This window comes from Petromyzon marinus, chromosome 31 (genome assembly GCF_048934315.1).
Source record: "Petromyzon marinus isolate PM22_M1 ecotype Great Lakes invasive population chromosome 31, UKy_Petmar_22M1.pri1.0, whole genome shotgun sequence".
Lineage (NCBI taxonomy): Eukaryota > Metazoa > Chordata > Hyperoartia > Petromyzontiformes > Petromyzontidae > Petromyzon > Petromyzon marinus.
In genome coordinates, this window is record NC_133697.1 from 5,277,759 (window position 1) to 5,305,374 (window position 27,616).

A 27,616-nucleotide genomic window follows, 5' to 3' on the forward strand; every position below is an offset into this window, starting at 1 on the left:
GCGGTGGTGGGGTGGCGGTGGGAGGGAAGGGTGGAGTGGTGGGGGGGTGCCAGGCGGTGGGGTGAACGGGGAGGTGGGATGGTTGTGGTGGTAGTGGCGGCGGTGGTGGTGGGGAGCCGAAGTGTAGCGGTTAGCGCGCTGCGCTACGATCCCGGTGAACCGAGTTCTGTCCAGTCCTGAGCCTCCCCTAGGTCTACTCAGCCTCAAACGAGTACCTGGTTCCCGTGTGTAAACATCCCCACTGGGGAGACAAAGGCGATCGGGCGTGGTGCTGTCCACCCACTCCCTCGTGTACCGTTTCAGCCTTAATAGCTGCTCGCTACCAGTACCTTGCTCCAACAGTCTGTTAAAGACTTTCGGGGGATCTTTGTCTTTGGTGGTGGTGGTGGTGGCAGTGAGGAAAGGAGATTATGGGGGGAGGGTCGTGGAATATTTTTAAAACGCTTCCTGATTGTTGGTCGCAGTCGCATCAAAATATACTGGCACCGCTTTTTAAATGTGACGACATAGCAAGCTGTGTTTTTTTTATGTCTCCCAGAGAGACAGCATAGCTCAGCACAGAAACAACAGGTCAACCAAACACGTGTTGTGGCGAGTGCTGGGCTGAGCGGTGCACTTTGGGAATTGTAAAAAAATAAATAGTTTAACCTTGGAGCATATTGGGCGCTTTTGTTTCTATCCAGGAGAAGAAGCAAACCACGTTTTGGTTTAACACGTAGGAGGCTTTCGCGACCAATATCATCCATAATAGAGGTTTTTGGGCTTGATCGCGTAAATATATAAATGTGTCGCTAAAACCCGCCACCACCCGACACAGCCAAATAGTAAGGGTTGTAACGGAAAGAGAACGTGGCCAATTCGTCACTAGTACAGCACTAACCGGTGCGTTGGAGAGCAAAGCCACAACATGCAAGAGCGCAGAAGGGCGGTCACCACTTCTACGCCTCTATATATGTAGTGAAACAGTTAGACTTCTACACAAATCTGGCTGCCGCCTGATGAAGCTAGTTGTAATTACTGGCGAAACGTCGTACTCAGATTGTGAATGTTGTGGCTTGGCTCTCCAACACACAACGGGTGTGCTGTACTAGTGACGAATTGGCCACGTTTTTATTCTTAGTTTTTTCGGTAAAGTCACGTTGAAGGGAAATAACAAAATAATAAAATATATATAAAACAATAAAAAAAATTCTCACGACGTTTCGATCATAACTCAAACGGTCGTCTTCAGGTGTGTTGGTTTGCATATGCAACCAACATGGAACCAACACCAACAGAGTTATGGTCGAAACGTCGTGAGAAATTTTTTAATTGTTTTATATATATTTTATTATTTTGTTGTTTCCCTTCAACGTGACTTTACCGAAAAAACTAAGAATATGAATTACTGCAGTCACGAAAGCTTTAAATCAAAATTTTGGCCACGTTCTGTTGACGTGACAACCCTTACTAGTTGGCTGTGTCGGGTGGTGGCGGGTTTTAACGACACAACATTTATATATTTACGCGATCTAACCCCCAAAAAAAACCTCTTGTGGATGATAGTGATTATCGACGTCACTTTCCTACCCACCGCGCGTGGTGTCACGCAAACACGGAGCTTGGCGATCGTCGTGGTTTTATTGGCGTGATTGATGCAGGCGGTGATATTCACGTGGGGTTTTTGTTTGCGTGTGTAAATGTTGCCCAAGGTGTGTGCGAACTGCGTGACAAATTCACGCCACGGCATCAAAATGACGTGACGCAATTACATGAGAGAAAGGACGTCGCACCGCCACGTCACGGCAGAACGTGGCTCGTGCGTACGAGCCGCGCTTTAAACATTTTTGCGACACAAGGAGCCCCGGCTAATCTCGTATGTGTACGTTAAATACCACCGTGTTGGTTTAAACACCAAGGAGGGATGAAATGTTCCTTGTGGCAGATGGATCGGAACCCACGGCCCCACCCCTCCCTAAAACCCCTCCCCATCCACACGTGGACAGCTCAGCAAGGCCCTGCCTGGTTATTCAGCACAAGCCGTTAAAAAAAAACCCGCCCAGGGCGGAGGTTTATCTGGAGTGAGCGTCGACCGTTAATAAAGTCAGTGTTTGCATGTTTTAGTCAGCCATCCAGAAAGCCGTACGGTTAGAGCCACTCGGGCATGCAAATGCCCAGAGCCGCAGCTTCTGCCGCGGCTTCTGCTGCTGCTGCATCCACCAGGGGCGACTCGACGGGGCACTGTCCCCTGGCTCAGCTCGCAGGACGGGGTTGGTTCTCTCGATGACATCCGCTCGATTCGCATGTCTAACTTTGTTCGGAAAATGATGTTTGGCGGTGCCCCCGTTTCAGTTGAATGAAAATCCTAAATGAAATATCAAAAAGAATATCAACAAAAGACATAGATGTCGTGAGATTACTGAATTGTCGACAGAGATACGGAGATGTAATGTAAGATAAACGATGCTAATTAGGATTTAAATTTGCGCCAATATTTGGTGCACCCATATTTTTTCATGCAGTTTATGCCCCTTGAGCTCCTTTGAGCCCAACTTTGTTGCTTTGCTTGTGCCAAGTGCCACCAGTGGTGGAGCCATGACTTCAATTCCGCTGGGTCTCTCCTGGTCGACGACCCGGGAAAATATTTCCACGCCTGGCACGCTCACATCCAGTATCCCTCTCGCTCTGGCTGTGGCTACCGCTCACGTTGTCCACCTACCGCCAATCTCGCAAGCACCCCGAGAAAATATTCGCCGGGGAAACATAACCATTGTACGCAATATTATATAATTCGCCGGGGGAATTGCGAGTTATAATTGGGCACGTTTTCCGAACCGACTTGGCAACGCGAATTGAAACGGCACGCGGCGACACTCTACGGTGCATGCTTGTTTGTTTATTTTAGTCATTCGTGGTGAGCGGGTTGCTTTGTGAAGTTAGACGAAGAGGTAGCCGGGTATATTATTGTTACTACCGAAAGTCTATTGGAGGACACTCAGAAATGAGAGTTGTTTTTCTCTCTATGGTCATGATCCCAATGTCTTGATATCTCACCCTTGTGGTTATGGTGCTGATTCAAAATTCACGAGACTAGGAGATCGGCTGGCTAATAGCATCACCATCCAACTGTTGATACACGTTGAACTTTTTTCACACCACCGCACGTAGCCAACCGTGCAAATCGGGAGTGTGCAGGGGGAAATGACGAGGACAAACCAAACCCAAAAAAGCGGTTCTGCTGAAATGAGTTTAGCTCTGACGCTGGCTCCATTCGCTTCTTTCAAGACCCAAAAAAAAAAGAACCACCGGGCCGGTTGATACGAGAGCCCTCTTTCGGTTCGCACCGTAACCACGGCCCCACGGCCACTGCCAACCGACGTCGCCCCCCCCCCACCTCCTCTTGCCCCGTGAGCGAATCGCCGCCGTTTCCTAGAACACGAACAAACCGCCCCGTTGCGCCGTGCACCCAGGGTGCGGCGTGCGGCACGACTGGGATGACCGGGCAGCACCCCCACCCCCCCCCAACCGCTCCGTAGGTCGCTCGTATTTCGATGCGCGCCTGGGCGAGCGTGCTAACAGCTCGGTAATTATATTTTTTTGGGGGTGGTGGTGGCGGGGATGGTGGGTGGGGGGGGGGGGGGGTCCCCCGTCCCCGGATAAAATATGAACGCGTCACGGTTTCGCTTTGAAGGGTACGCGTGCAGACGGATGGCAGGGAGGCAGAGAGGCAGGAAAGGCACAGGCCAGACCTTTGTTTCGTCCTTTTCTCTGCGTCCGAGTTGAGGATTTAATCCCGCGGTGGGCCTCGTCCGGCGATGAATAATCGGTGGACTTGGGGAGACGATGATGGCATGACGCCGTAGGCTCTTGTGTTTTCTAGCCAATGATCTAACTTCTCCAGGACCGCCTATAAATAACGACGGAATGGAAAATAGTGTGGGATACAAATCATAAATAATAAATGTTACGCTCGTAAAAGCCGCACCAGCCACCCCCCCCCCCCCGCCAAATACGACTGGGCTCCGTGTGTTAACGGCACAGTACATCTATACTGTATTTATTTAATGCACACCTTACGCCACAACATGCACGCTGACGCCGCACGTCACTCGCGCACGCACTGCATGCATAATGCAGTGCGTGCGTTACACGTAACACAACATACATACAGTGCATGCAAACGTGCGTTCACATATTCATAATTCATAGCACAAATGCCAAGGGCGTAAATGCCCCATGCAATATGTATAGTGCTTAAAATGATAAGTACGTTGTTGGTACGTGGCGGCGGCGTTGAGGTTGGGAGTGAGGGTTCCCACCCACCCCCCCCCCCCCCCCCCGAACCCATTTTCCCTCCAGTTCCATCAGAAACCTCCTTCAGACTCATTCGAGTCCGTTTCATTTCTGGAATGGAACGCTGTTTTTGCCACTCTGAGCCGGGGGGGCGGTGGAGAAATGTAGGGGCACTGGGGCCTGGCAGGAGAGGATGGGCCCGGTGGAAGCTCACGAGGCAAAATCCCTTCACGCTAAATTAAGGAGGACGAAACCATTCCCGGGATGGCTTAATTATTCTGCAAGGGATGGGGGAGCGGGGGGAGCGGGGGGACGGGGGGGGGGTGCGCACTCTGGCTGGCATCCTACGTTCCGTGCGAATATGCAAAAAAAAAGCAAGCAAAAGGAAACCAAAATCTTCTTTAGGTCACTGGGCACAGAGGAGATTTTCCTCCCGCACCGTGTTCTGAATCCGCCAGCAATCGTGGTCTCAGCCCATGAACAGTAATGATCTGTCCACTGCTGCGTGAAGGCCTCCTCTTCTCCCCCAAGCCATCTCGCCCTGCGACGCAACGATCCATCTGTCGCCTGGCACACGAGCTGATGTCATCGCTCCATCACTGCGATGGTCACGGTGGCTAGGAGATGTTAACTACCTCGCCTGGAACGAAGGAGGTCGTGGGTTCGAGCCCGACCCTTGACGCCTGCTGTATATTGGGAGTTTGCGTGTCTTTCTCCCTGTGGTCGTGTGGATTTTTTCTCCGGGTCCTCCGGTTTTCCCCTCCACATTGAGAATCGACGTCACACGTTATTTGGCTGCTGTAAATTTCCACGTGATAAGCCACCACTTTTTTGAGCTATCATTTGTGATAGCCAAGTCGCTTCTGAAAAAAATATCTTCATGCACTAGCTCAGTGGGCCTTACCTGGTAAAATAAAAATAACTATATAGTTTCTAGTGTTCCCTATTTTGGGCTGTCACTTTGTCGTCATGTCACGTCGCCTCTCGGCCACTGCGGGCCACCATCCCTTCCAAGGACGCCTTTCTTCAAAGGTCTGTCGTGACATCTTGATCTTGTGTACATTCTCCAATCTGTGTGTTTCCCTTTCTGCCTGTGCCTCAATGCAATCCCAAGCATCTCTCCGTGCCTTACATAAACAATGTCGCCTCCCTGCTATTGCCATTACTTGGCAGGGGGAGAAGGTGGAGGCAGGGGTGGCTGCTGGAACAGTTGCTCGACCCTAGTTCGCATTTGGCCACTGCCAGGCTGCATTATTGTGCGTTCGTTTGGGGGAAGGCAATTCTTGGTTTTTTTTTGCGCGTCGCAAATGCGGCCCCATTTATTTCTTACCGAGTTTGTCAACAATTGGGAAAGTCTCGGCTGTTCACTCGTTGCGTCGGTGGGGCTGGGAACGTCCGCGGTTTATGATGCCGTTTAATCTGCTGCGCCGCATCTCCGTTGAGTAACAACTGGCACCGTGGGTGCATTAATGAGTTGTGGACCCGGCACTGGCAGGTAAATGAAGTCTGTAGATCATGGCTCTCTGGTGACAGCCCCGGCAAGCCCTAGCCATATTGTTTCTGGCTTTCAGATTAATTACATCGTACATTATCAGCTTATGCATCTCTGGACCGGCAAATAGGCCCCGTGGCTCCTCTGGGAAGGCGTCCCCAGTCGGCTGGCAGTGTGGTCCACGCTGTGTCCCCTGCATTATTACGCCTTCTCTCGCTCTCTATCGCCCCGTCTCTCTCTCTCTACATCTCTTTTGCTTGCTCGGGCTCTCTGTGTTCTGGCTGGCTCCCAACGCAAGCTACCCCCCTCCCCCCCCACCACGTTCCCCCCCCACCCCCACCTCCCCTGCCCCACGTCCACCGCCCCTTCCCTTGTCATCTGTGGATTGAGACTGCAATTTTCTCTGGCTTGTGCCCCCCAGCTCATTCATTGCCATGGGAAATTTACCTGGGCCGAACGGTGGTGCGGGCAAGTCCGTTCTTGCACGGAGGCCCCGACTATTATTAAGCCGGCATGGCACTGCCGTCATTAGGGCTCGTTCAATTAAGGAGGAGCAGACCAACAACAAAAAGAGATAGGGAGAAGCGGGGGTGGGGGGGGGGAGTTATTGCTCTCGGAGCTTTGCTTGCTGCAACGCCAATAAGCCGGCCACGAGACGTAAAAATATATTCCGATAAAAAAACACGCACAGTGACAGGACTCGCGGTGCAAGTGCTGCCCCACCACATGTCCTTTTTGTGCTGGAGATCGTCGCTCGTGGTAATTAAGTGGCTGGGCGTTTTTTGCAAGCAGGCCCCCATGCAGAGACTGAGGGAGGCCAGCGTTGCGTTTTCTGGCAGTAATCTGAGTAAGAAAAGATGTGTTTATAGAGATTCCCCGTTGATCGGGGGGGGGGGGGGGGTCCCCGTAGTTTATATGGAGTACTCTTGCCAATAACATCTGGTAACCCCAGCAGCATTCTGTTTAATAAGCTCCGTCTCTGCTGATGAGACCCAGAAGGTTGAAACTCAATCCAGCATTTTGCTGGTTTTAACAAATGCCCGCTGCTCGATAAGACCACAAGAAAAAGCCAACAGGCTGATGGCCTTAAATATATTTGTACGTGGAGACAGAACGGAGTTGGAGTCAGATTATGCAGTTATATGCCTTCGCCCACAGTAATGCACGGCAATGCATAAGGAATTCGAGTACATTTTGAGTTAAAGCTTTCGTGACTGCACGGATTCATCTTCTTGGTTCTTTCGGTAAAGTCACGTAGAAGGGAAGTAATAAAATAATAAAAATAAAACATAATATTTTTTTAATTAAAATCATAAAAATAAAACATATTTTTTTATTATGTTATTTTTTTATTTCCCTTCTACGTGACTTTACCGAACCAAGAAGAGGAATTCGAGTACAGTTAAAATGCATGTTTATTCACGTTCACGCAAGATTGTGTGCTGATTACAGATGAAAACGCAGTGGGTATTTTTATTATTATTAATCTTTTGATTCGTTTTTTTCCCTTCGATAACTGGTTGAAATTAAATGATCCCCCCCTGTCAGCGCAAATGAATGAATTGTCACAATTCAGGGGGGTAACTGGCATGGTTAATAAGAGACCCATAAGTCAACAGCATCGCCCAAACACACCCCAATCACTCGCGTCGGATCTAAGAAGCTAAGCAGGCAGGTTTCGAGCCCGGACAGTGCACGGATGGTTAGCCACCATGCACAAAACAGAGTCGTTATAGGCTGATGCGGATGCTGCATTGCGGTCAGCAGAATACCGTGGAGCAAATCACATTGTTGGACTCTGCTTCCGCGGCCTCACATCTATGCTTCCCCGCCCTTTGGGAGGCAGGAAGTGTGGGGGGGGGGGGCGGACGCCTCTTTTTAAAACTATAAAAACAATTTATTTTATTTTGCCAGGTAAGGCCCACTGAGCAACGTAGCTCTTTTTTCAGAAACAACCAGACCACAAATGATCGCTCAACGAAGTGGCTTGTCACGTGGAAATTTATAGCAGCCAAATATTTAAAACCCCGTTGATGTTGATTCGAAAAGTGCCGGTAAAATCCGGAAGACTCGGAGAGAACATTCAAAGGACAAATATACAGGTGTAAGGGTTTGGATCGAACCCACGACCTCCCGCATACCTGGCGAGGCAGTTAACATCTCACCCCCGAGCAGTCGATGGCAAAAAACAATAGTCGTCGATGACAATCTCTCATCGATCAATCGACTTCACCGAGTGATCGTGCCAGCTCCAAGCGGGGACGGCTCTCGCTTGTTCGGCCGTGGCGCATCGCAGCGTTTGATCGGCAAGCGTGAATTTTTGGACGTTTACAAAAAATATATATATAGTAGACGCCTCCCGTCGCCACTCGAGGCTCGCGTCTAAGGCAGCTGCTCGTAAGCCCGGGGTCGTGACCCCCTCTGGGCACCCACCCCGATGTTCCCGCTTGCCTGGGTCGCGCTGTCAAAGGTTCTCAGTCACCGGTTTAAGGGGGCGGGTTGAGGTTATACTCCACCGATCTGGTTAAACCCGTCTTGGCGACAGGTATCGGCAGGCGAAATTTGTGTTTGGACTCCGTGTTTGCAGTCGCACCGCAGTGTGAATTAAACGCAGAGCGCATGGCTTAATGATTCGGTTGCTTTGAGCGCTGCATTTGAGTGCGACAGACTCATTGTAGGAAGGTTAAGGTTACGAGATCAAATTCCTGTCGAGGGGGTCGCCTCCGTCATTCATCCCGCTGAGATTGGTCACGTGAAGACTATTCTGTGGAGAACAACGCACCCTTTGCCCCCTATATATATTTTAAATCAGAAGTTGGGAGATTCGTCTCATGATCCGGCAGATGTGTGTCTGTGTGTGTGACCGGATGTTGTTTAACTCGATTGAAACCGAGCATAGGTTTTTTTGGGGGGGTGCGTCTTATAATCCGGAGAATTCGGTAACCACCACTTTTGTAGGGGCATCAACAGGGGTTGTGATATACGCAAAAGGACTTCACCCCTGCCATAGGACTGTAGAATTTCCACCACTGGCTGAGAGTCCGCAAGCGGGACATGGGCGCCGCACCCGCGCTCAATAAAGCAGAAAACCACTCCGGCTTAACGGTTTTAATAATTAAATTGTCAGCGGCGGCCGTTGGCAGGAGACGCTTTGATTCTCGAAGTGGGGCTGATGATGATGATGCTGCTGCTGCTGCTGCTGCCGCCGCGTAGAGCGAGCGGGCGAGAGACGGATGGCTGCGCGGTGTCGGGGCAGGCCTCGCCGCCGTGAGTGATGCGGTCACTAAGGGGAGCAAATGTCAAACGAGCGTCGAGGACCGCGCGTGTAAATTTTAAAAACTCCGCAACGGCGCGCGGCCGGCACACGTCCCGCTCCGCGGCGCGGCGCTCCGTAGCCGAACTCTCGCCGATCGTCGCCGTTGTATTTTTCACGTCGGATATTGTCCTCTTTGTTGTGGAGTGGCGGTGCGATGGTTTAGCGCTCTGCGCTGTGAACTCGGAGAGACCGAGTTCGATTCCACCCCCCCCCCCCCCCCCCCCGGGGAACGCCTAAAATCAGACCGCCGCTGACCCCTTTGTCAGTCCGCACTCACCAGCGCGGTGAAGTATGGTCAAACAACCGCAATTAGTGGCACGGCATGGGGAGGCCTTTGCACAGCGATGGACTGACAAAGGGCTGTAAATTCTACATTCATGTAATAATGTCATAAAGAAGGGCCATGACCCAAAACGTCGCCTATTATTGCTATATATTTTTAAAATTACAGTGTTATTGACGAATGTATTGATTTGTTGTTGTTGTTGTTCACTGCGCTTCGGCACCACTGCCAAAGCAAATCCTTGCGCAAGAACAGCCGAGTGCTTCCCGTTTTGTTTTGGCAAGTTTCAAAAGCGCGAATGATGATCGCGAGCTGGTGAACGTCGGCGGCGATCACGGTGTCTGTTGCGTGTGCGCCGTGTGTGTGTGTCTGTGTGTGTGTGTGTGCGTCTGGTGCTGTATGTAAGCATCGCCACTCTGGAGATAAAGGCGGCCGGGGGTGGTGCTGGCCACCCGCTCCCTCGTGTACCGTGCCGGCCTTCGTAGGTGCTCGCTAACAGCGCTTGCACCATTAGTCTGTTAAGGCTTCATGGGGGATCTTTGTCGTGTTGTGTATCTGTGTGTCTGTATGTCTATGTCTTTGTTTTGTGTGTGGTGTGCGTGAAACCTTGTGCGGTAGTGCAGCGGTTAGTGCGCATGTGCTACGAACCCGGCGACCCGACTTCGATTCCCGGTCAACACGAGTGACGATTATCTGAACCGGTCCTGGGCCTCCCATAGGTCGACTCAGCCTCAATGAGTACCTGGTGCGGTGTGTAAACATCGCCACTGGGGAGACAAATGCGGCCTGATGTGGTCCTGGTCACCCACGCCCTCGTGTGCCGTGCCGGCCTTCATAGGTGCTCGCGAACAGCACTTGCCCCAACAGTCTGTGAAGGCTACACGGGACATCTTTGTCCTTGTTGTGTTGTTACAAAAACACTTTCCCCGTGCCACTCGTGTGCACTCAGTTGGTGGAAACGAAGGTGTTGGGGCGAGGGCATTCACAGCTGGGTATTGGAGAGGGGTGTGATCCGGGGAGAGATTGTTTGTATACCATTAACACCGGCACAATACCGTGTATCATCTCTTCTTACCACTTCTAATTACGAAATGCGCTCACTCCGTGGTGGGCTATGACGGCAGAAGCGTTGGTGGAGGGGGCGGGGTCATCAATGTATTCATTTGTTTACTCGTTCCTTGCTTATTTTTTCGTTGTTAAATTGCTCAAATTGTTTAGCGAGTAGCATCAAATTTGCACTGGAATCCTTCAGCTCCTAAATGGTTTCTCGCCCGCGTGCCAAAGGTTAAACGAGGCGCGGCAATTACGCCAGTGTTGTCTGCTCCTAATTGCGAGATAATTTGATTGAATGTTTTACATTGGCATATTTGAGGAATTAATTTTAATGAAATCAGTCTGAAAGGCTCTGCAAGGAAAGAGATTTGAAAGGATACAAAGCTAAAGAGAGGGTTCTATCCAACGAGTAGAAACGGTGTTAAAAATAAGGCCTATTACAATCATAAAATCACAAACCCACTTAAACAGTCCTCCATATTTTCCCAAGGCTTTAACACAAATAAGAACAATCTTTTAGAATTTAAAATCGAGCCTATTGTGCATGGCGGGAGTGGTGGTGCTATTGTTCACGTGCTGCCCAATGTTCTACCGGGTGACGACCTCAGTCGTGATTCCCCGGTCAAAGCGAACATCAGTGGCGAGTGATATCTGAACTAGTCCCAGTCACCCACTTCACCGACCATCCGCTTCACTGATACGCAGTGACCAGCACGGTGAAGTGTGCCACGGGGACGGAGGAAGTTTCGGAATGAAATATGCGGACTGGAGAAGAGGGACATAATCGAAGCTCACGGAGGGAGAAATCTGACCAGCTGACTCCACACAATTTTCGGACTTGCGGCTGAGGAGAAGCTCCTTAAGTCTATTGATATCTCTGTAAGTCTATGTAAGTCTATGGGTCTCTGCGCAAGTCCCCGGGTATGCAAATTACATAACAGTGGATGTAAGAAAAGAATAGAAGCTCGTGGTCAAAGAAAAATCCGAGCAGTCGACCGACGCGCAGCAAAGGGGCCTGTGGCCCGGAGGACGTCTCGCTACGTGCTCGCCTTAACGCCCCCCTCTGCTCGCTCCTCTGCCACCCCCCTCGCTCCCGCAGATGCAATCGTGGAACCGGGACCACGATGACGTCCTCTCCACGCACTCCGGCGGAACTCCGGGGCCCTCGAGCGGCGGCCTCGCCTCGCAGAGCGGCGACAACAGCAGCGAGCAAGGTCCGTTGTGCCGTGCAAAAACGTACACACCCACACGCGCACGCACGCGCACGCACGTGCACGCACACACGCACGCGCACAGCTCATGGCCTGCGTTGTATGACAACTTGAATGCACATGATCTCGGAAGCTAAGTAGGTTTGAGCCCGGATAGTGCTTGGATGGGTGACCATTTAATCCTGCGACGCAGAAAATATTTCCACACCCGGCACACCACATCCAGTATACCTCCGACTGGTGTTATGGATGCTACTACCAGTAGTTCTGTGCCACCTACTCCAGTCTACCAGCGATCCGTACAATATTAAGTCAGATTTTAAGCCCTGCCAACCACCATGCACAAACAGGTTGTCATAGGGCTTGTGGGGACTTCGTAGTGGGTGTCAGAGGGGGCACTGTAGCAAACTCCATTGTTGTCCTGTACTTCTATGCTCCCCGCCTTCACCACCAGGGTCAGATTTGTTTTGTGCCTTACATTGCATGACAATCACACGGAGATGCTGCAACTGTCAGAGCCGGAATTTTATCATCGTCATCATCATGAGTGAAACGCGATGGGTTTTGTGTGTGTGGTTAGTGGAAGTGGTGACCGGTTGCACACCTGCCTGGCAGCCGGCTTGCTGTGCTACCGTTCTGATGGAGCACCACTCCAACACTCCCCGCCGCCCCCCCTCCTTCTCAAAAAGCTCCAACAGTGCCGCTCAACGGCTATAAAAAGACTTTAATATATTAACTTTTTTGTTTGGATGTTTCTTGTTCTTCTTTTCAAATTTATAACAAGAACCAGCGGATCGACTTGAACCGAATTCGTGTGCTACAGTGAAAGAAAGCTTAAATCCTCCTTGCGCGCCTCATTCAGGGGAGTTGGCCTGACAGAAAAGGAACGTGCATTTAGTTTTAATTAAAATAACTCTCTGCCAATGGCTATGCCTGCGCGGCTGCTAGGGTTACCTGCAAACTGCGTTTTGCCCTTGCAGGGCTGCTGCATTGTTCCCCCTTAAGACCAGCAGCCGACTCGCTCAAGGGTATCTTGCCCCAAAAAAACAATGTGCCGCTGGAAAATCCTCACTTAAAGCGTTTTGAATAGTTTTCGCCCTAAAACTAATAACGGTGGCGCTAAGCTGCCCGAGATGGAATTTCATAGGGTAGACACAACACACCTGAAGGCCGATCGTAGGGAAAGCTCCACCTGGACATTTGAAACCGGTCGGGTCCCATACCTGCCGGTGACCTTACCACGAGCATGGTAGGCCTCGGGCTTCGGAGGCTCGCATTCCCAGGTGTCACTCTGCCATTTAGAAGCCTCCCGCCGGCAACATCGCGGCGATTTTGCTCACGACTCGGCAGGCCCGGCACGGCTTTGCGTCGGCCTTGCCCGCTTTAAGTCACCTCTGCGAGAGAGAGAGATTGAGGTCGATGGCGAGAGTGACACGCAGCGCCGGCGGGGTGCCTTCGTCTGGGTTTACACCGAGTCCGTGAGCTGCACTGGCCAACTCGGAATTGGAACCGTCTTGGGGTACAGCCACCTGAAATGTGAGAGTCTCTTTCGATTTGAAGCTTTCGTGACTGCAGGGATTCATCTCCTTGGTTCTTTCGGTAAAGTCACCACGTAGAATGGAAACAAAGTAATGAAAAAAAAAGATTTTATTTTATTTTATTATGTTTTATTTTTATTACTTTGTTTCCATTCCACGTGACTTTACCGAAAGAACCAAGAAGATGTGAGAGTCTCCTTTCTGCGTGGGTTTAGGCAGATAAGGGTTTGCCAAGCCCCTTTGTGGGCCCGATGGCTGTCTCACGGCATTGCTGGGGTTGCCACCTGTCCTGTTTTTAATCGGGATCATCCTCTTCTTGTGTAGGCACCTGCTGTGTTGGGGAAATCGATACGTCTTCCCGGGACATTCATTAGTCCTGGAGGGTTTTTTTTTCTTTCAGTTGTGTAATAATAATAATAGACTATTCAAGACAATCCATTTACATCTAGAGATATTCTCCTTCCAATGATTGTACGACAAAGGTTTGCAAGTCCAGGCATCGCAATGGATGCCAAGAACCCTGCGTTTTTCCACAGGAGATGCATCCTGTGTTCAGAGATGAGCTCTTGGCTACTGGAAGCTGCAGATGCAAACTTAATTGATGACATAATGGAAGCCGACCAACTCTTGCAAGTCATTTACGCTGTCAGCACCAGGGCTATGTGGACAACATGCTTTTAATCCGTAAGAGTCTTGTTTTTTTTAACCCGTGAGAGTCTCAGGTTTTGGTACGTTGCTGGCGTTTTTCTTTTGCTTGCCAGCAACGCACAATTCTCTCGTGGTTTTATGAATACATATTTCACCGCTGTGCGCAAGCCGTCGGAGATGACCCGATGGACGACGACGGACGACGGTGTCCGTGTTACTGGACGCCGAGCGAGACGCGGCCGCGAAGGGGTTGGCCTCCTGGGCGTGCTCGTCGAGCCGCAGGTTTTTGTTGAACTCCGCCAGGAAAGTGACCACCGGCTTCTGTGCCACGGGAATTGTTCCGGCTGCCAACGCCTGACCGGCTCCGACGCTGTCGCGCACCGACATATTCCGACACGCGATGCCTCGGCAGCCCCGCCGCGCTGTCTCTAAACACGCTTGGCTCATGCGAACCAAGATAAAAAAAAAAAACAACTACCCCGAGGGGATAATCCCGGCAGCGTGCGGTGGTAAAGACGCCGAGATCACCAATAACTGGCGAGAAAAACCTCAAAATTCCAGCCCGGCGCTCTGCTCTCTAACACAATCCCCACCCGCCCGTACCCCCCCTCACCCACCATCCATCCCGCCAACCCCCCCCCCCAACTGTCACAGTCTCGTCGGCGCATCTCTTGTCTGGTTTCCCTCCCCCCACCCAGTCTCTGGCCTCCACATCCACCGTAGTCAACTCCGCCTCGGTGCCCCCATCCCCCCCCCTCCCCCCCCCTAAACGGCCACAGTTAATCCCGTTGTCCATGGGTTCATACGCGGGCTGGAAGATCAAGGTTAGGCGCAGGCTGGATCACGCAGGCTCTCACCTGCCTTCAGGGATCTGATCCCATTGTTTTTGCTGATCACCGTGTTCGGATTAGCCGCGGCCTCCATACCGCCGCGGCTTAGCAGGTGGAGCGGCCGAGCTGCGAGCCGATCGGCCCGGGGGCTTGCGGAGGCGGGAGGTTGGGGGGTTGAGGCTTACGCGCCAATCGCGTCTTGAGGCGTGCGTTTCTCCTGGCTCGGGATTTACCGCGACCATTCCTCCGAAATGCCGAACGTGTCCCGCAGGTTCTTGGCTCCGTCGAGCGCCGCCGCCGTCGTCAATGTCCCCGAGTTGTTTTTATGGCGGAGGTTGATTTTTAGCGGCGAGGGCCCGCAAAGCGTGGCTCGTCAAAGCGCCGTAACCTCGGTGACTTGTCGCCGAGGTTACGGCGCCGAAACTCCCTTTGAGCAGCCACTTAAATAAACTTCTGATAAAAAAAATATCGGCATCGGCCATGATCAGTCCACCGCTGGGTGAAGGCCTCTCACGATGCCCACCGCCATCTCTTACGGCCTTGCGATGTAGTGACCCATTCGAGCACCTGCACACTGAGCTGAGTTCTTTGTTCGATTTCTAGTGAACATTTTGCCGGACAGGTTTCCCTCCCTTGGCTGCCACTCTGTGTTGGTCTCAACCGAAACTGAATTTTTTTTTTCTATTTTACCAGGTAAGGTCCACTGAGCTACATAGTTTTTTTTCAGAAGCGACCTGCCCACAAATGATAGCGGAACAAAGTGGCTTATCATGTAGACATTTATAGCAGCCAAATAATTTGAACGTACGTTTCTAAATGTAGAGGGAAAAATCGGATGACCCGGAGAAAAATTCACGCGATCATGGGGAGAAAATGCAAACTCCAAATATACAGGCGTCAGGGTCGGGATTGAACCAACGACCTCCTGCATACCAGGTGAGGTAGTTAACATCTCGTAAAGCGCGCACCCAGCCACCAGCCATCATCCCTTCTGGCCATGATACGTTCTGTGCGAGCCCCGCTTACTTTATTAACAGCAACTGCATGATGACTCTAACTCGCATAAGTCCTCCAATTTATCTGTTCCTCTTTCTCTCCCTCAAGTGTAGCAGTAGCTACTAATCGCAAAGTTACATTTTGAGATGGGGACTTGATGCATATTTGTACTGATTAAATTATAGCTATTGATGGGGCCCAAAAGGTCAAAACCCAATACAGAGTTAACTTTTTTAAACAATTGCTGCTGGATAAACACTCGTCTGGCAAGGTCATGTGCTGATGGAGTAAATACTTGTTTTTTTGTACTTGGAGGGACAGCCATATGTCTATTTATGTATCTTAGTACACACGCATACATTGCTACAGCGTCATTTATCATTTTCAGTTTAGCATAATATTCGTGAGCAAAACAAATAAAATGACATTCTTAGAAATTCAGTATTTCTTTAAACAAATTTAGTGTATGATGCATAATTATTTATTTTGGGGTAGATTGTGTGGGTATGATGTCAGTTTTTGTATTTGACCATACGTTGGTTGTCCGTCCTCTGCACCTCCGGTTAGCACGGTTGGCTATATATGGTGCGAAAGAAGTTCAATGTACATACGTACCCGACAGAGCCAATGAAAGGAAGTTGTCGCGACATTTTGACAGTGTTGCTTGGGATTTTCAACATTCTGGCAGTTTGTTGAAAAACTAAAACAACAATTGGCACGTTTTCCCACGACGAGACAACTTGATTTGGTTTGACTCTGTCGGGTGGTGGAGGGTTATAGTTTAAAAAAATTAATGTATGAATATTATACCTACACGATCTAACTGCCCCCCCCCAAAAAAAAAAACCTTATTTCGAATCATAATATTGGTTGAAAAAGTATTTGCAAAATGCAAAACATTAAAAATTAACCTGAACGCGTGTCCATTAATCCGATTGTAAATTCTCAATATCCAATCTCCGTTCGCCGTGCCACACGCAGACCCATGTCGCGCGCTTGGGGCAACGTCGGGCGAACATCGCCTTTGCGAATCATCAGCATTGCCACCACGATCCCCGCCACGCACGATACGTTTCTAATGGTGCCCGAGAAATAACCAATATACGGAGGGAGGAGAGGGGGGGTGAGATGGCTCGAAATGAGACTCGGGGAAAATTATATTGACCCACCGAAGCCGAACCCGCAAGTGACCATCACCGGTGCAATTTCGTCGAGTTTCGGACAAATTAGGCAGAGGAGGAAACAAATTGCGGGGAAAATCGCAATTTCAAAATGGTAGCTGGGCCGGGCAGTGGTGGTGGGGGTGGTGGTGGCTTGGCCCGGCGGTCGGTTGCGTGGGGGCGGTGTTGGTAGGGGCTTGGGGGGGAGCTCGGCAGCTGTAGAAATGTGAGCGATTGGAGGTGGGGAGTCAGGCTGGTCGCAGGGGGCCGCACGGGGCACAATGGCATCAGCGGCCTGTCGAGAGAAAAGGCCCAGTGGATGTTCCGGACCCAAAGCTGGACGGACAAGATAACGGAGGCTATTAGCAGGTTTCGTTGTCCGTGGGAGGCATGGCTGAAGCTGGGGGATCCTTTTTGTGTGTGTGTGTGTTCTACCCGATCCTTCGATGAACTCTGCGTGAACCCGGCAGGGAGGGGGGGGGAAGACAAAAAAAACAACAAACAAATCTCGGGGTCGCCTAGAAAAAACATTCCTCCAACAGGCCCTTCTTGACCTCACCGGCGACGCGTTTTTACAGCGGCAGGCAAACGAGGTAAAACACTCGGCAACACTCGGCCGCGTCTGTCTGTCTGTCTGTCCGCGGAACGCTGTAGCAGTGGGGGTAGGGTAACTCGAGCTCGCGCGAAGATTGAGAAGTTGGCAAGGGGGGCAGGGGGGGGGGGGCGCAAGCCCTGTCGCCAAAACAAAGAGATGGTTAAAGGCTCTGCATGGAGAGAGGGAAGGGTTCGTCAAATGGGGGGGGGGTTAAGCAAATTTCTCCAGCGAGTTCGTTCGGCCATTAGCGGGTTCCTCTGCAACAAAACAGCACGCGTCGGCATTAGCAAGCCGCCTATAATCACCGCGGTTTTGCGCAGCACGCCGTCGACTGCAGCCGCCACCGCCGGCGCGGCAAAGAGCGGCGGGAGCCAGGCTGGCACTTTATCACCTGTCCTCGTTTCCCGCCGAGATAACGGTGGCGAGCAGCCCCACTCGGACTAGCAGATGCCAGCGGCCCCTTCGCCAATCCTGCTAGGGCCCTTTCCCCTGCCCAGCCCGGCCCGGCCCGGCCCGGCCCGGCCTGGCCCGGCCTGCCGTCAAATCGCGCCGCAATCAGCCGTTTTTTTTTTTGGGGGGGGTCCGTGGTGTTTTACGCCGCCGTTTTTATGAGGCTCTCTAGTAAACCTCCTGAAGAATCGATTAATGAAATTGCAGCGGGGCGGTTGGAGAGACAGAGTGGTATAAATCATGGGGGGAAGCAGATGAGCTGCCAGCAATTCAGTACCTCCATTATCTGCCCATTGATTTTGCTGTTTTGGCTGCAAAGTTGGGTTGACCCCGGGCAGGGCACGGGAGCGAGAGAACAAGATCTAAGAACGGACTGAATTTTTTCCCATTACATGGTCATGATTTTATAAAAGTAATAACTTTTCCCGACTGACCTGATTGTTGAAACATATTAGCCTTTTACAACTTGTCTTGCCCATCCTGCCAGGATTAATGTATAGTGTGTTACGTCATTTCTGAGTTTAAATGGGGGCGGAGGTTGGGGGGGGGCGCTGGCTTTCGATGTAGTTTTCTTTCTCACTTCCCCCCCCCACCTCGCCCCCCCCCCCCAAGATTTCATCCCAATCTAGCTATCGGCGCGCGTCCTGAAACGGCGAATCCGTTCAGAACTGACGCAGATCAGTGCCAACCGTCGTGTTGGAGAAATGCCCCGCGGAAGTGGATATTGCAGAACTAATTCCGAGATCGCTTCAAGTGACACCCTGATCCACATGGTCGGGGGAAGCGCTTTCCCAATCCACATTGCCACGGAGAGTAACGCTCGCCGCTGACAGTCAAACAGATTATTTTTTATTTCTCTGAGCTGGAATTTAGCTAAATTAAGTGCAAAACCACTTTTTTTTCTGCAGCCATTGGTGACCGGGCTGACACCATCAACTCGCTGCGCTCGAGAGCCCAATTTAATCGCAGCCCTGTCTGTGCGAGTCTGCGGCTCTCGCGACGTGAACCTGTGGGGCGTCTCCATAATGAGTCATTGCTGGACCGTGCTGAAGCCATCAACTCCGAGAGCCCCGGTTGCAATCACGGTAGCTGAAACCCAGAAACCCAGTTCCAGAAACCCAGTTCCGTGATTGTGAATTCTCGTGCAGAGCGGCCTCGGCTGCGAATGCGACGCCAGTTACAAAGGTCGGCGCGTGGAGCGTTTCTGGGAATCGAGACCCAGCGCCACACTGCCGACACCGCAAGCGCCGCCGCCGTGGCGTTTTGCGCCCCAGCGCTTGCCTAATGGTCGTGGCACGGCTGCGAAAGCTGGTGCCGCGCTAATCCGTCTGATCCCACGGTTTGTTTTGGGGTCTCGGGGGGGAAAGATGTGAGAAGCCCGGCTACTTGTCCTGGGGGCCGCGTGCCCTCCCACGCAAGGCTGCTCCCGGCCCGATACAAATAAATATAGCAAGGCCTTTGCCTCCGCATGCCTGGCCTGTCATCGCTGTGCAGCTGCAAGTTTTTGTAGATTCGCTGACTCATTTTTGTGTGTGTGGCAAGCTGCTTAATAGCCGTGTGTCGGTTCCAATGGCAGAGACTCCCCGGCGTGAGCCAGTGTGCTATTTTTTTTGTATCGGAACAAAATTAATTATTTGTGTCGGGACAAAAAAGTCAGTGATTTCCTGCTCCAATGAGCGGTGAAGTGGTACCCATCTCCTCTTTGCAACCCTTACCCAGTGTTGGAAATTGCACATTCCTGTGATAGACAACCACTACAATGGGACAACCACTACAACCATTGTTGGCTTGCCCACAAAGTGGCAATCATTTTATCGACCACGGAGGGATGACGGGGTTGAATCAACCGCCCAACCAGGGTTTGAACTCTCGACTTTCCCGACTGCGAGCCGCCCGCTCTACTGCCAAGCAGTGTTGGCCAGAAATCCTCCTTAAAATATTTCTGATTTGACCGGAACAAAACAACAGATTCCCCCCCCCCTCCCTCCCTGCCCACGTCGCATAATAGAAAGAAAATAAATGGAGGCAGCATCAAAGCCGACTGAAATCTGTTCTATTGCCAGCGGTCCTGTAACAATGTTCGCCGTGGGTGCGCCTGTGCGTGCGTTGCGTTGCATTGCGTTGCGTGCGTGCATGCATGCCCTTTAAACGTGGCGCAGATATAAACCGTTGCCGATCTCGCAGCGGTGCTGCTGCTGCTGCTGCTGCTCCTCCTCTTGTGCCGTTCCTAAGCCTGCACGCCCCATTGCTGTGATGGTAGTATTTAAAAACATCGAGGAGTTAATGGGAGATGAATTGGCTTTTTTGGTAGACTCATTAGGAGCGAGCGAGTGGGGGGGGGGGGCCCTGCAAGAAGGCACACGCAGCAGCAATCAGTTCAGCTCATTGCTCCGTGCCCGCGGGCTACACTCAGCACTGCGGTTAGGCCCTAATGAGAGACCCGGGCACATTCCCCCGTTCCGGCGCTTGATTTGTTGATCAACAACATTTTCCCGGTGTTTTGATGTGTCTCCACCACCAAGTGTTCCCCGCACTGCGTTAAACTTTAGGCGGTTTATTTAGGGCCCTCGTTATGCATTTATTTCATCGCCGCATCCCGCACCCCTTGACGTTTGTAAACACGTCCCCCCATAAAATGTGGCGATTCACGAGTCCCGCGGAGCGATGGCTACGGTCCAGGGCGCTGGATAAGGAACCGGGGGGGGGGGGGGGTGCCGCTGTTGCCGAACGGCGCGTCGCCGTCGCGTTTTTGGTGAACCGTTTTTTAATGGGCGCGGCTTCCGGCCCGCGAAAAAAAGAAAGAAAATAAGAAACCGAGAAGAATATTTCAGCGCGTAAACATGTGAAAACAATGAAAAAAAAAGTACGTGTTTAAAAAAGAAAAAGCAAGAATCGCGAAAAAAATCCAAGGCATGTGCGTAATCCAAATGAAGGGGTTGAGTACCTTCGTGTGAAGGAACAGAAAGAGGATCCCGTGGATGAGTGAACGGTACGAAGGTTAATGATGTCATACTGGCTGCTCACAAAGAAGTAAAAAGTACGGCTTGGATGTGACGCGTCCAAACCGATGGCCTACGAGATGGCAATAAGAAGTCGCGGTGGCACCCAAGGAATGAAACGGATCCCGGGGGACGCCTTCTGCGGAGACGCAGCAAAGATAGCGGCTCGCGCGCAGGTGCTGAGATGGTGACAGCTCGGAGAGGTCTTCGTCATCCAGCTGTGGAGTGACCACGGCTGGTGTTGACGATGACATGGGGGGGGGGGGGGGGGGGCGGGGAACCTTTGCGCTGTGAAGCCTCTTACAGAGTAAGGGCGCTCGATTCACACCATCCGAGAGTGGAGCGAGGGTAATAGATGTTCACGGTGACGCCAAGGGTGGAATCTGGCGGAGGGGACCATATGGGAAAGCTGTCCTCCCAGCCTGCTCCTCCTGCGGCCGCCGCCGCCGCTAAATGTGGGAATCCCAGACAAAGGGGAGACCCCCGCTGCTCCCAACATTTGGGCCCATTGAGCGCCGACTGAATGCGATAAACGCCGTTTTGATCCCGAAGAGCCGGGATGAAACACGGGGAGAAAGTGAGGGTTTAATCCTCGGCAGGAGGAAAAAAAAAAAACCCTTGAAAGGACCCTGCGGTGTTGTGAGGCCGGGGTACGGCCAGGGGGTAAAGAGGGTCACGAACCCTCCGAGCGGCCCGCGGTGGAACAGGCCACGCTCCTAGGCCCTTCTGGCCCGGCACGGGGGAAGTTTGATCCCAGTGCCCTGAGAAAGATTTTTTTTATTTTACGCGGCTTTGCTGTTTCTGCTGCTGCTGCTGCTGCTGCGCCGGTTGTAAATGTGGTATGCGGGGCTACTGTGGTGGGGGTGTGGGGGCGGGGGGATAATGGGGGGGGGGGGAAACACAAAAAGTGTAGCTCTCCAATGCACGTTCAGGTTGTGTGCGGTGCAGCCCGAGCACGCAACCCCGCACAGCGGTACAACGGCCGGCAACGTCCGTCGGTTTTCTCTGTGCCCGCTTGAGCGAATTGAAAAACAATTGCCGACGATTACTTTGAGATTCATGACGCCACGTGTGTGTTTTTATTTTTATTTTTTTTATTATCGTTGCTCTATATTAATTAGGGCCGTGCTGCGTCCGCGCACAGTACGCTGCGGCAGAGTGTGATATAACTGCGTAAATAATCCGCGTTACGCACGGCGCTCGTAATTGTTTAATGCAATTAAACCGACGGTCGCAATGGCGGTGATCGCGCGCAGTTGCGTGCAAATTAATTAAACGGCGGTGGCTACCGTCGTCCGGCAGCGGTCGCGTTTTGGGGTATTCCGTGCGTTTTGGCGGTGTTCACAAAACTGCCGCTGAACGCGAGCGTGCCTCTTCACTTAGTCCGTGCGCGGCGTAGCGGGCACGGCGCACAGAATAACTCCGGCTTTGTCTCAGCCCCGTTCGATATCGAGTCATTTCCCTTCAAGGCAGGACGAGAACCATCCGCAAACTGAGCGACGTAGAGAGCCACGAGAGAGCGATCGGCCGAGCGAGCGAGCGAGCGAGCGAGTGATTGATTGAAGGCAAGAGAGGGCAGTGGAAATGGGGTTAATCTGCATGGAGGAATATTCAAACGTGGCCTGACGTTTGTGTGTCAAGTGAGCACCGGCTTTTTATAGCGGGGGGTGGGGGGGGGTGGGCCCGCGGGGGTGAGCGGCCGTCCCTTACCCGCGGTGTCTCTGCTGCGCCGCTGCCGCCCCTAATTGGCACGCGGCCCCCAGGACCCCATGGGCAGAGACTCTGACATTTCCCGTGCCTGTCGCGAGGGAAGCGGCGCGCGGGGGGGGTGGTGGTGGGGGGGGGGGGGAGTTGGAGGAGCGGTGGTGGTGGGGGGGGGGGGGCTCGGAGGCGGTGGCGCGGGTTACCGCGTCCACGTTTCCAGGCGGCCGTCAAAAGCCATTAGCCGTCGCGTGGACCTGCCCCGCGGCATTTCCTCGCGGTATCTAAGCCCGGCCTGGAAACCTGGGTCCCCGCGCCCGCGCCTCCGTCTCTAATGAGCCTCCACAGTTGTTGATGGAGGACGAGGAGGCGGAGGCGGCGTCGTGAGCCTCTTGAATTTTTTTTCTTCCTCCACCTTTTCGTTTTATCCCCGCACGTAGCCACGCGAGCTTCAACCGAGGCCCGCGCCCCATCCTCCGGGGCTAAGGTTCGTCCGGGGATAGGTGTTGTGCGCGGGGTGAATTAAAGAATGGAAGAAAGGAAAAACCGAACCACCAAGGCATCGCAGGCATGATTTACACACACTCATGAGTGTGACCAATAAGCAACATGTTGCTTTGAAATGCGAATGCCAATAAAATAAATCCTCAACATTTTGCTAAAATAAATTTGCACGTTTTTGATGAGTTTTTCGTGCGATAATGTGGCGTGACAGATCCGAGCAGCAGAAGTAACAATATTTGGACGAGTTTTATTTTTCTCGCGTGACTTGATGGCTTATCCTTCGGTTATTCAAAGGATTCTGGGCCGTGTGGTTTGTCCTATTCCCCAGGCTACAGGGCGTAAGTATGCAGCAATGCAGTGATTATATACGTGGGCTTTCCCTTGGCTTTGCGAGTATTGTCCTAATTAACGCCCTATCTTAAATTACAAAATAAAGTTCCAGACAAAAATGACAGCATCGTCTGCGCGGTCCCAAAGGCAGATCCATTTTAACTTTCATGTCGAAACCATATACTTTCATCATAACAGCCTTTTGTGCCCCCTTCCTCATAAAGTTTCAGCCTGTCACATGGCTAGGGCCTGCTTTTATCTTTAAAGCAGGAAAAAAAAATACCCCGAGCTGTTAAATATTAATTCTGTGATGTTATTTATCCTAAATGGATAGCGGAGCATGCTTGGCGACTGTGGACCGGGGGGTTAAAGTTATGGGAGCGCCAGCCTGGGCCCATTCCCTTCCCTGGAGGGTGGAGTTTGCTCCATAATTTAGAAGGCCCGAAGGCAGTCACTTTCAAGGCTTGGCTTTGCCCCGGGGCTAGGGGAGGCAAGTTGCTACCGCCGGGGGCAGGCCTTGACGCCCATCTCTCCTCCGCTAATGCACCTCTCGCTCGGGCGGGCACAACTCGCGGCGTTCCGTTTGCACGCAGTTCCAGGCGGGTGTCCCTCTGTAGCCTCCCGCTCCCCCCTCGGGCCTTGCCCCGTACCCCCCCCCCCGCCTCCCGTGAGGATAGCCCATCACGAGAGTGATGGGCGGTGGTGGTGGCGGCGGCGGCAAGATGCAAACCCAGCGCTTTGATTGCCCCCCCCCCCCCCCGCTATCTCTCGCCACCAACCGAGCGGCTGTTGCCGGCGTTGAGGAGCCGATGCCGTAATTGCGGAGCGAGCGGAGGATTTTTAATTGGCAGGAGAAACTTTGTGGCGGTGGCGGTTTTTTTTTTAAATAATTGTAAACTTCGGTAGCGTAGTCGGAGTTCGCAAACCCACCTTCCCCCCCCCACCCCACGTGACGTGAAGCCGGGCGAGTTGAGTTTGATTGGCGGCCACGGCTAACATTGGTGGCAAGTGACCGCCTGAAGTTCTCGCTGGGTTTGTGCACGTCCGCCAACACCACACTGACCGGTGTGGCAAAGTACGGTCAAATAACCCCTCCCTCCCGCCGATGAACAACGGCGGCAGCATGAGATAGGCATTCATCGATCGATGAAACGACAAAGGGCTCATTATTGAAAATATTTACCGTTTGTATGTATCAAAACAAGTAAGATGTATTTATACCGATTATTTGTGAAACCCTAACGAATGGAAATTAATTTTGATTTAAAGCTTTCGTGACTGCAGGGATTCATATTCTTGGTTCTTTCGGTAAAGTCACGAAGAAGGGAAACAATAAAATAATAATAATAATTGTTTCCCTTCTACGTGACTTTACCGAAAGAACCAAGAATATGAATGCAAATGAATTTGGTCGCCGCAACGTTTTTTTCCCTTCGCACGCTTGAGCCACCGCACAGCGGCTAGCGCGCCGCACGCTTCGAACCCGGCGGCCCGAGTTCCGTTCCCGGCCTATGTCGGTGGCGAGTTACGTACCAACCGGTCCAAGAACTGTAAATAATTCTATAATCATTGCTGCTACTTACCGGTATCCCCCCAGGGCTACCTTGACACCTTTATTTGATCAATTGCTCCCCCCCACCCTCCCCCGCCCCCATGGCAGGCGATGGCATGGACAACAGCGTGGCGTCAGAAGGGACGGGCGACGACGACGACCTGGACAAGGATAAGAAGAGGCAGAAGAAGCGCGGGATCTTCCCCAAGGTGGCCACCAACATCATGCGGGCCTGGCTCTTCCAGCACCTGACGGTGAGCGCCCCGCGGGGTTGTTGATCACTCGGGGCCCCTTGAAAAATGTTTGTTGTCCTTCAACCCCCTACGTCTCCGATCAGCACTGCGGTGCCACGGTGGCGAGATGTTCATTAGCTCCCCTGGTATGCAGGAGGCCGTGGTGTTCGATCCCGACCCTGGCGCCTGTATATTTGGAGTCTGCGTGTCTTTCTGGACCGTGGTCGTGTGGGTCTTTCTCCAGCTCCTACGGTTTTTCCCTCCACATTTAGAATCAGCGTGCATTTAGGCTATTTGGATGCTTTACATTTCCACGTGATGATAAGCCACTTCGTTGAGTTACCATTTGTGGCCAGGTCGCTTATGAAAAAGAGCTATATAGCTCGGTGGGCCTGACCTGGATAAATGAAAAGTTTAGTTTTCATAGTTTGTAGTTTAGCAAAAGAAGTTCAAAGTACATTAAAATGACAGCCACCACCGAAGGTGGGAACCCCCCCCCCCCGCCAAAGGCACGCCCGGTTATGGCATTTATTTACCCAGCAAATCATAATAACTACATGGTCAATAGCATGAGTGCTTCAGGAATGTGGCATTTCCACCAATAGTTTGTGGCTGCCATCATCAGAACAACAATAATAATAATGTGAGCACCTATGAATACTGATATGACGCACGAAGGGAGTGGTGTGGATAGTACCGCTTGACCATCTTTGTCTCTCCAGTGGCACAGCTCCGAAGCTGCGCAACTGCCCCGAGTGACAAAAGAGGGCACATGATAGCTGGGCTCTAAAAAAAAAAAAATATCAACATTTCTGCAGCATCAAAATAATTCTGGAATGTATGCCGTGTCACTCGAGATGTATATCCACGTGTCTACCTATTTTAATGCATTTATGAGTGTAAAGTTGTTATTTAAAAAAAAAAGCATTGCCAATGTGTAGATTAGCATTTGACGGTTACTCCAAAAAAACGCACGTACACACACACACGCTAGTGCACATTTAGACGCCAGCGTGCATGCTAAGTGATTTCCACTTACATAATAAACACAGGATGAAGAGAAGAATTGGACCTATTATCCCTAAACGAATGCCTAGCTCTCCAATTGAGTTTGGAAGTCTTGAGATGGAGAGCTCGGCTGAGATGGCTGGAGACACTCAATCCTGTATCAATCGGGGAAAAGGGCTTCGGTGTAATCAAGTGCTGTTGTGTCTGTGGAATGGGTAGAGGGTTTGAGAGGGAGGGCAGGGGGGGGGGGCGGGTGTGGGGGGCAGTGGGGTGCAGTGTGGGGAGGGAAGGGTTCCGTGATTTACGGGGGTGATAAAAGAGGCACTTCAGGGCTTGCGCCGTGTGATATTAGATCACTCCGCGTGCTCGAAGATGATACGTGCAGCCTCCGTGTGGTGGCCACAATTTCACGGAAAAGGAGGGACGCTCTGGTTGTTCTCTGCTGCTGTTGCTGTGGCGTGTATAACCAAAAAATTCGAATAATTATCAATATTATTTTTGGAATATTCTGAATTATCCAGGGTTGTTTGTTGAATGTAGCAACTTTTATTAGTTTTCTTTAGCCTAGCCCTTCATCCAGCAGTTGATTGATCATGGCTTGATGATGATGAGTTCATTGCAGCGACAAATTGTTTGGTAAATCGTGTGGAGAATGTGAAAATAATCGTTTGAAAAACGTGATTGGATATTGTTTTGGTGTCGTACACTGGCAGTGTAGACCAATGCACGCACCGGGGTGTTTTTCCCAATTTGTGTAGGATTTTAAAAAAAAAAATGTTGGATATTTATCTTTTCTGACATGTTTACAAACACGTTTACAACTGTGTGTACAACAAAGCCCAAATTTGTACAAGCAAAACAAAAATCCCGTTTTTTTCTGACTGCGCACACGCATGATCTTAAGCTTATCTTACGATGCCTTGAAGAAATGAGTATATGAAAAAAATACAAATCCTGCTAGAAATCCAGAAAACAATTCACCACTTGCAGTGAAATAAGAAATATAAGGTTCGACGTTTGTGGAAAAAAAACCGCAAGAAAGCATATATAATCATTGCAAAACATTTAATTAAGAGCAATTTAATAGCTTTTGTGCCACCCGTTTTGGCATGCCTCTACATTTAATCCCACCAAGAAGTGTATAGCTTGGCAAGACGGAGAGAAAATAATGAGTTCTGAACAAATACTTGACTAATTTAAAGGGCTGTAAATCCATTACAAGCTAATTGGGCAGTCGCCTGCGCTAAATCACTTTATCTATATTGAGGGGCAGTCAAGCCTTCAGAGCTGAGTCAGACTGTGAAATGTGCTGATTATTCTCTTCATTAGCAAAATTGCTCTGCGAGTGGCGCTCCCCACGTCAGCTCAGCTGGGAATCCGAAAGGGGCTTGCCAAGTCATTAAACTCGGGATTGTGTGCCACGTCCAGACGCTCTTTAAAAAAAT

At 51.3% G+C, this 27,616-nt stretch overlaps 1 protein-coding gene across 1 annotated transcript in view; it reads left to right on the forward strand.

Moving 5' to 3' along the window:
• Positions 1-27,616, forward strand: part of LOC116947947 (homeobox protein Meis1) — a 96,303-nt gene that overhangs the window by 22,712 nt on the left and 45,975 nt on the right. Inside the window, exons 7-8 of the mRNA XM_032964293.2 lie at positions 11,516-11,630; positions 25,039-25,184. Of these exons, the coding sequence (XP_032820184.1) occupies positions 11,516-11,630; positions 25,039-25,184 (261 nt within the window). The remainder of the gene's footprint in view (positions 1-11,515; positions 11,631-25,038; positions 25,185-27,616) is intronic.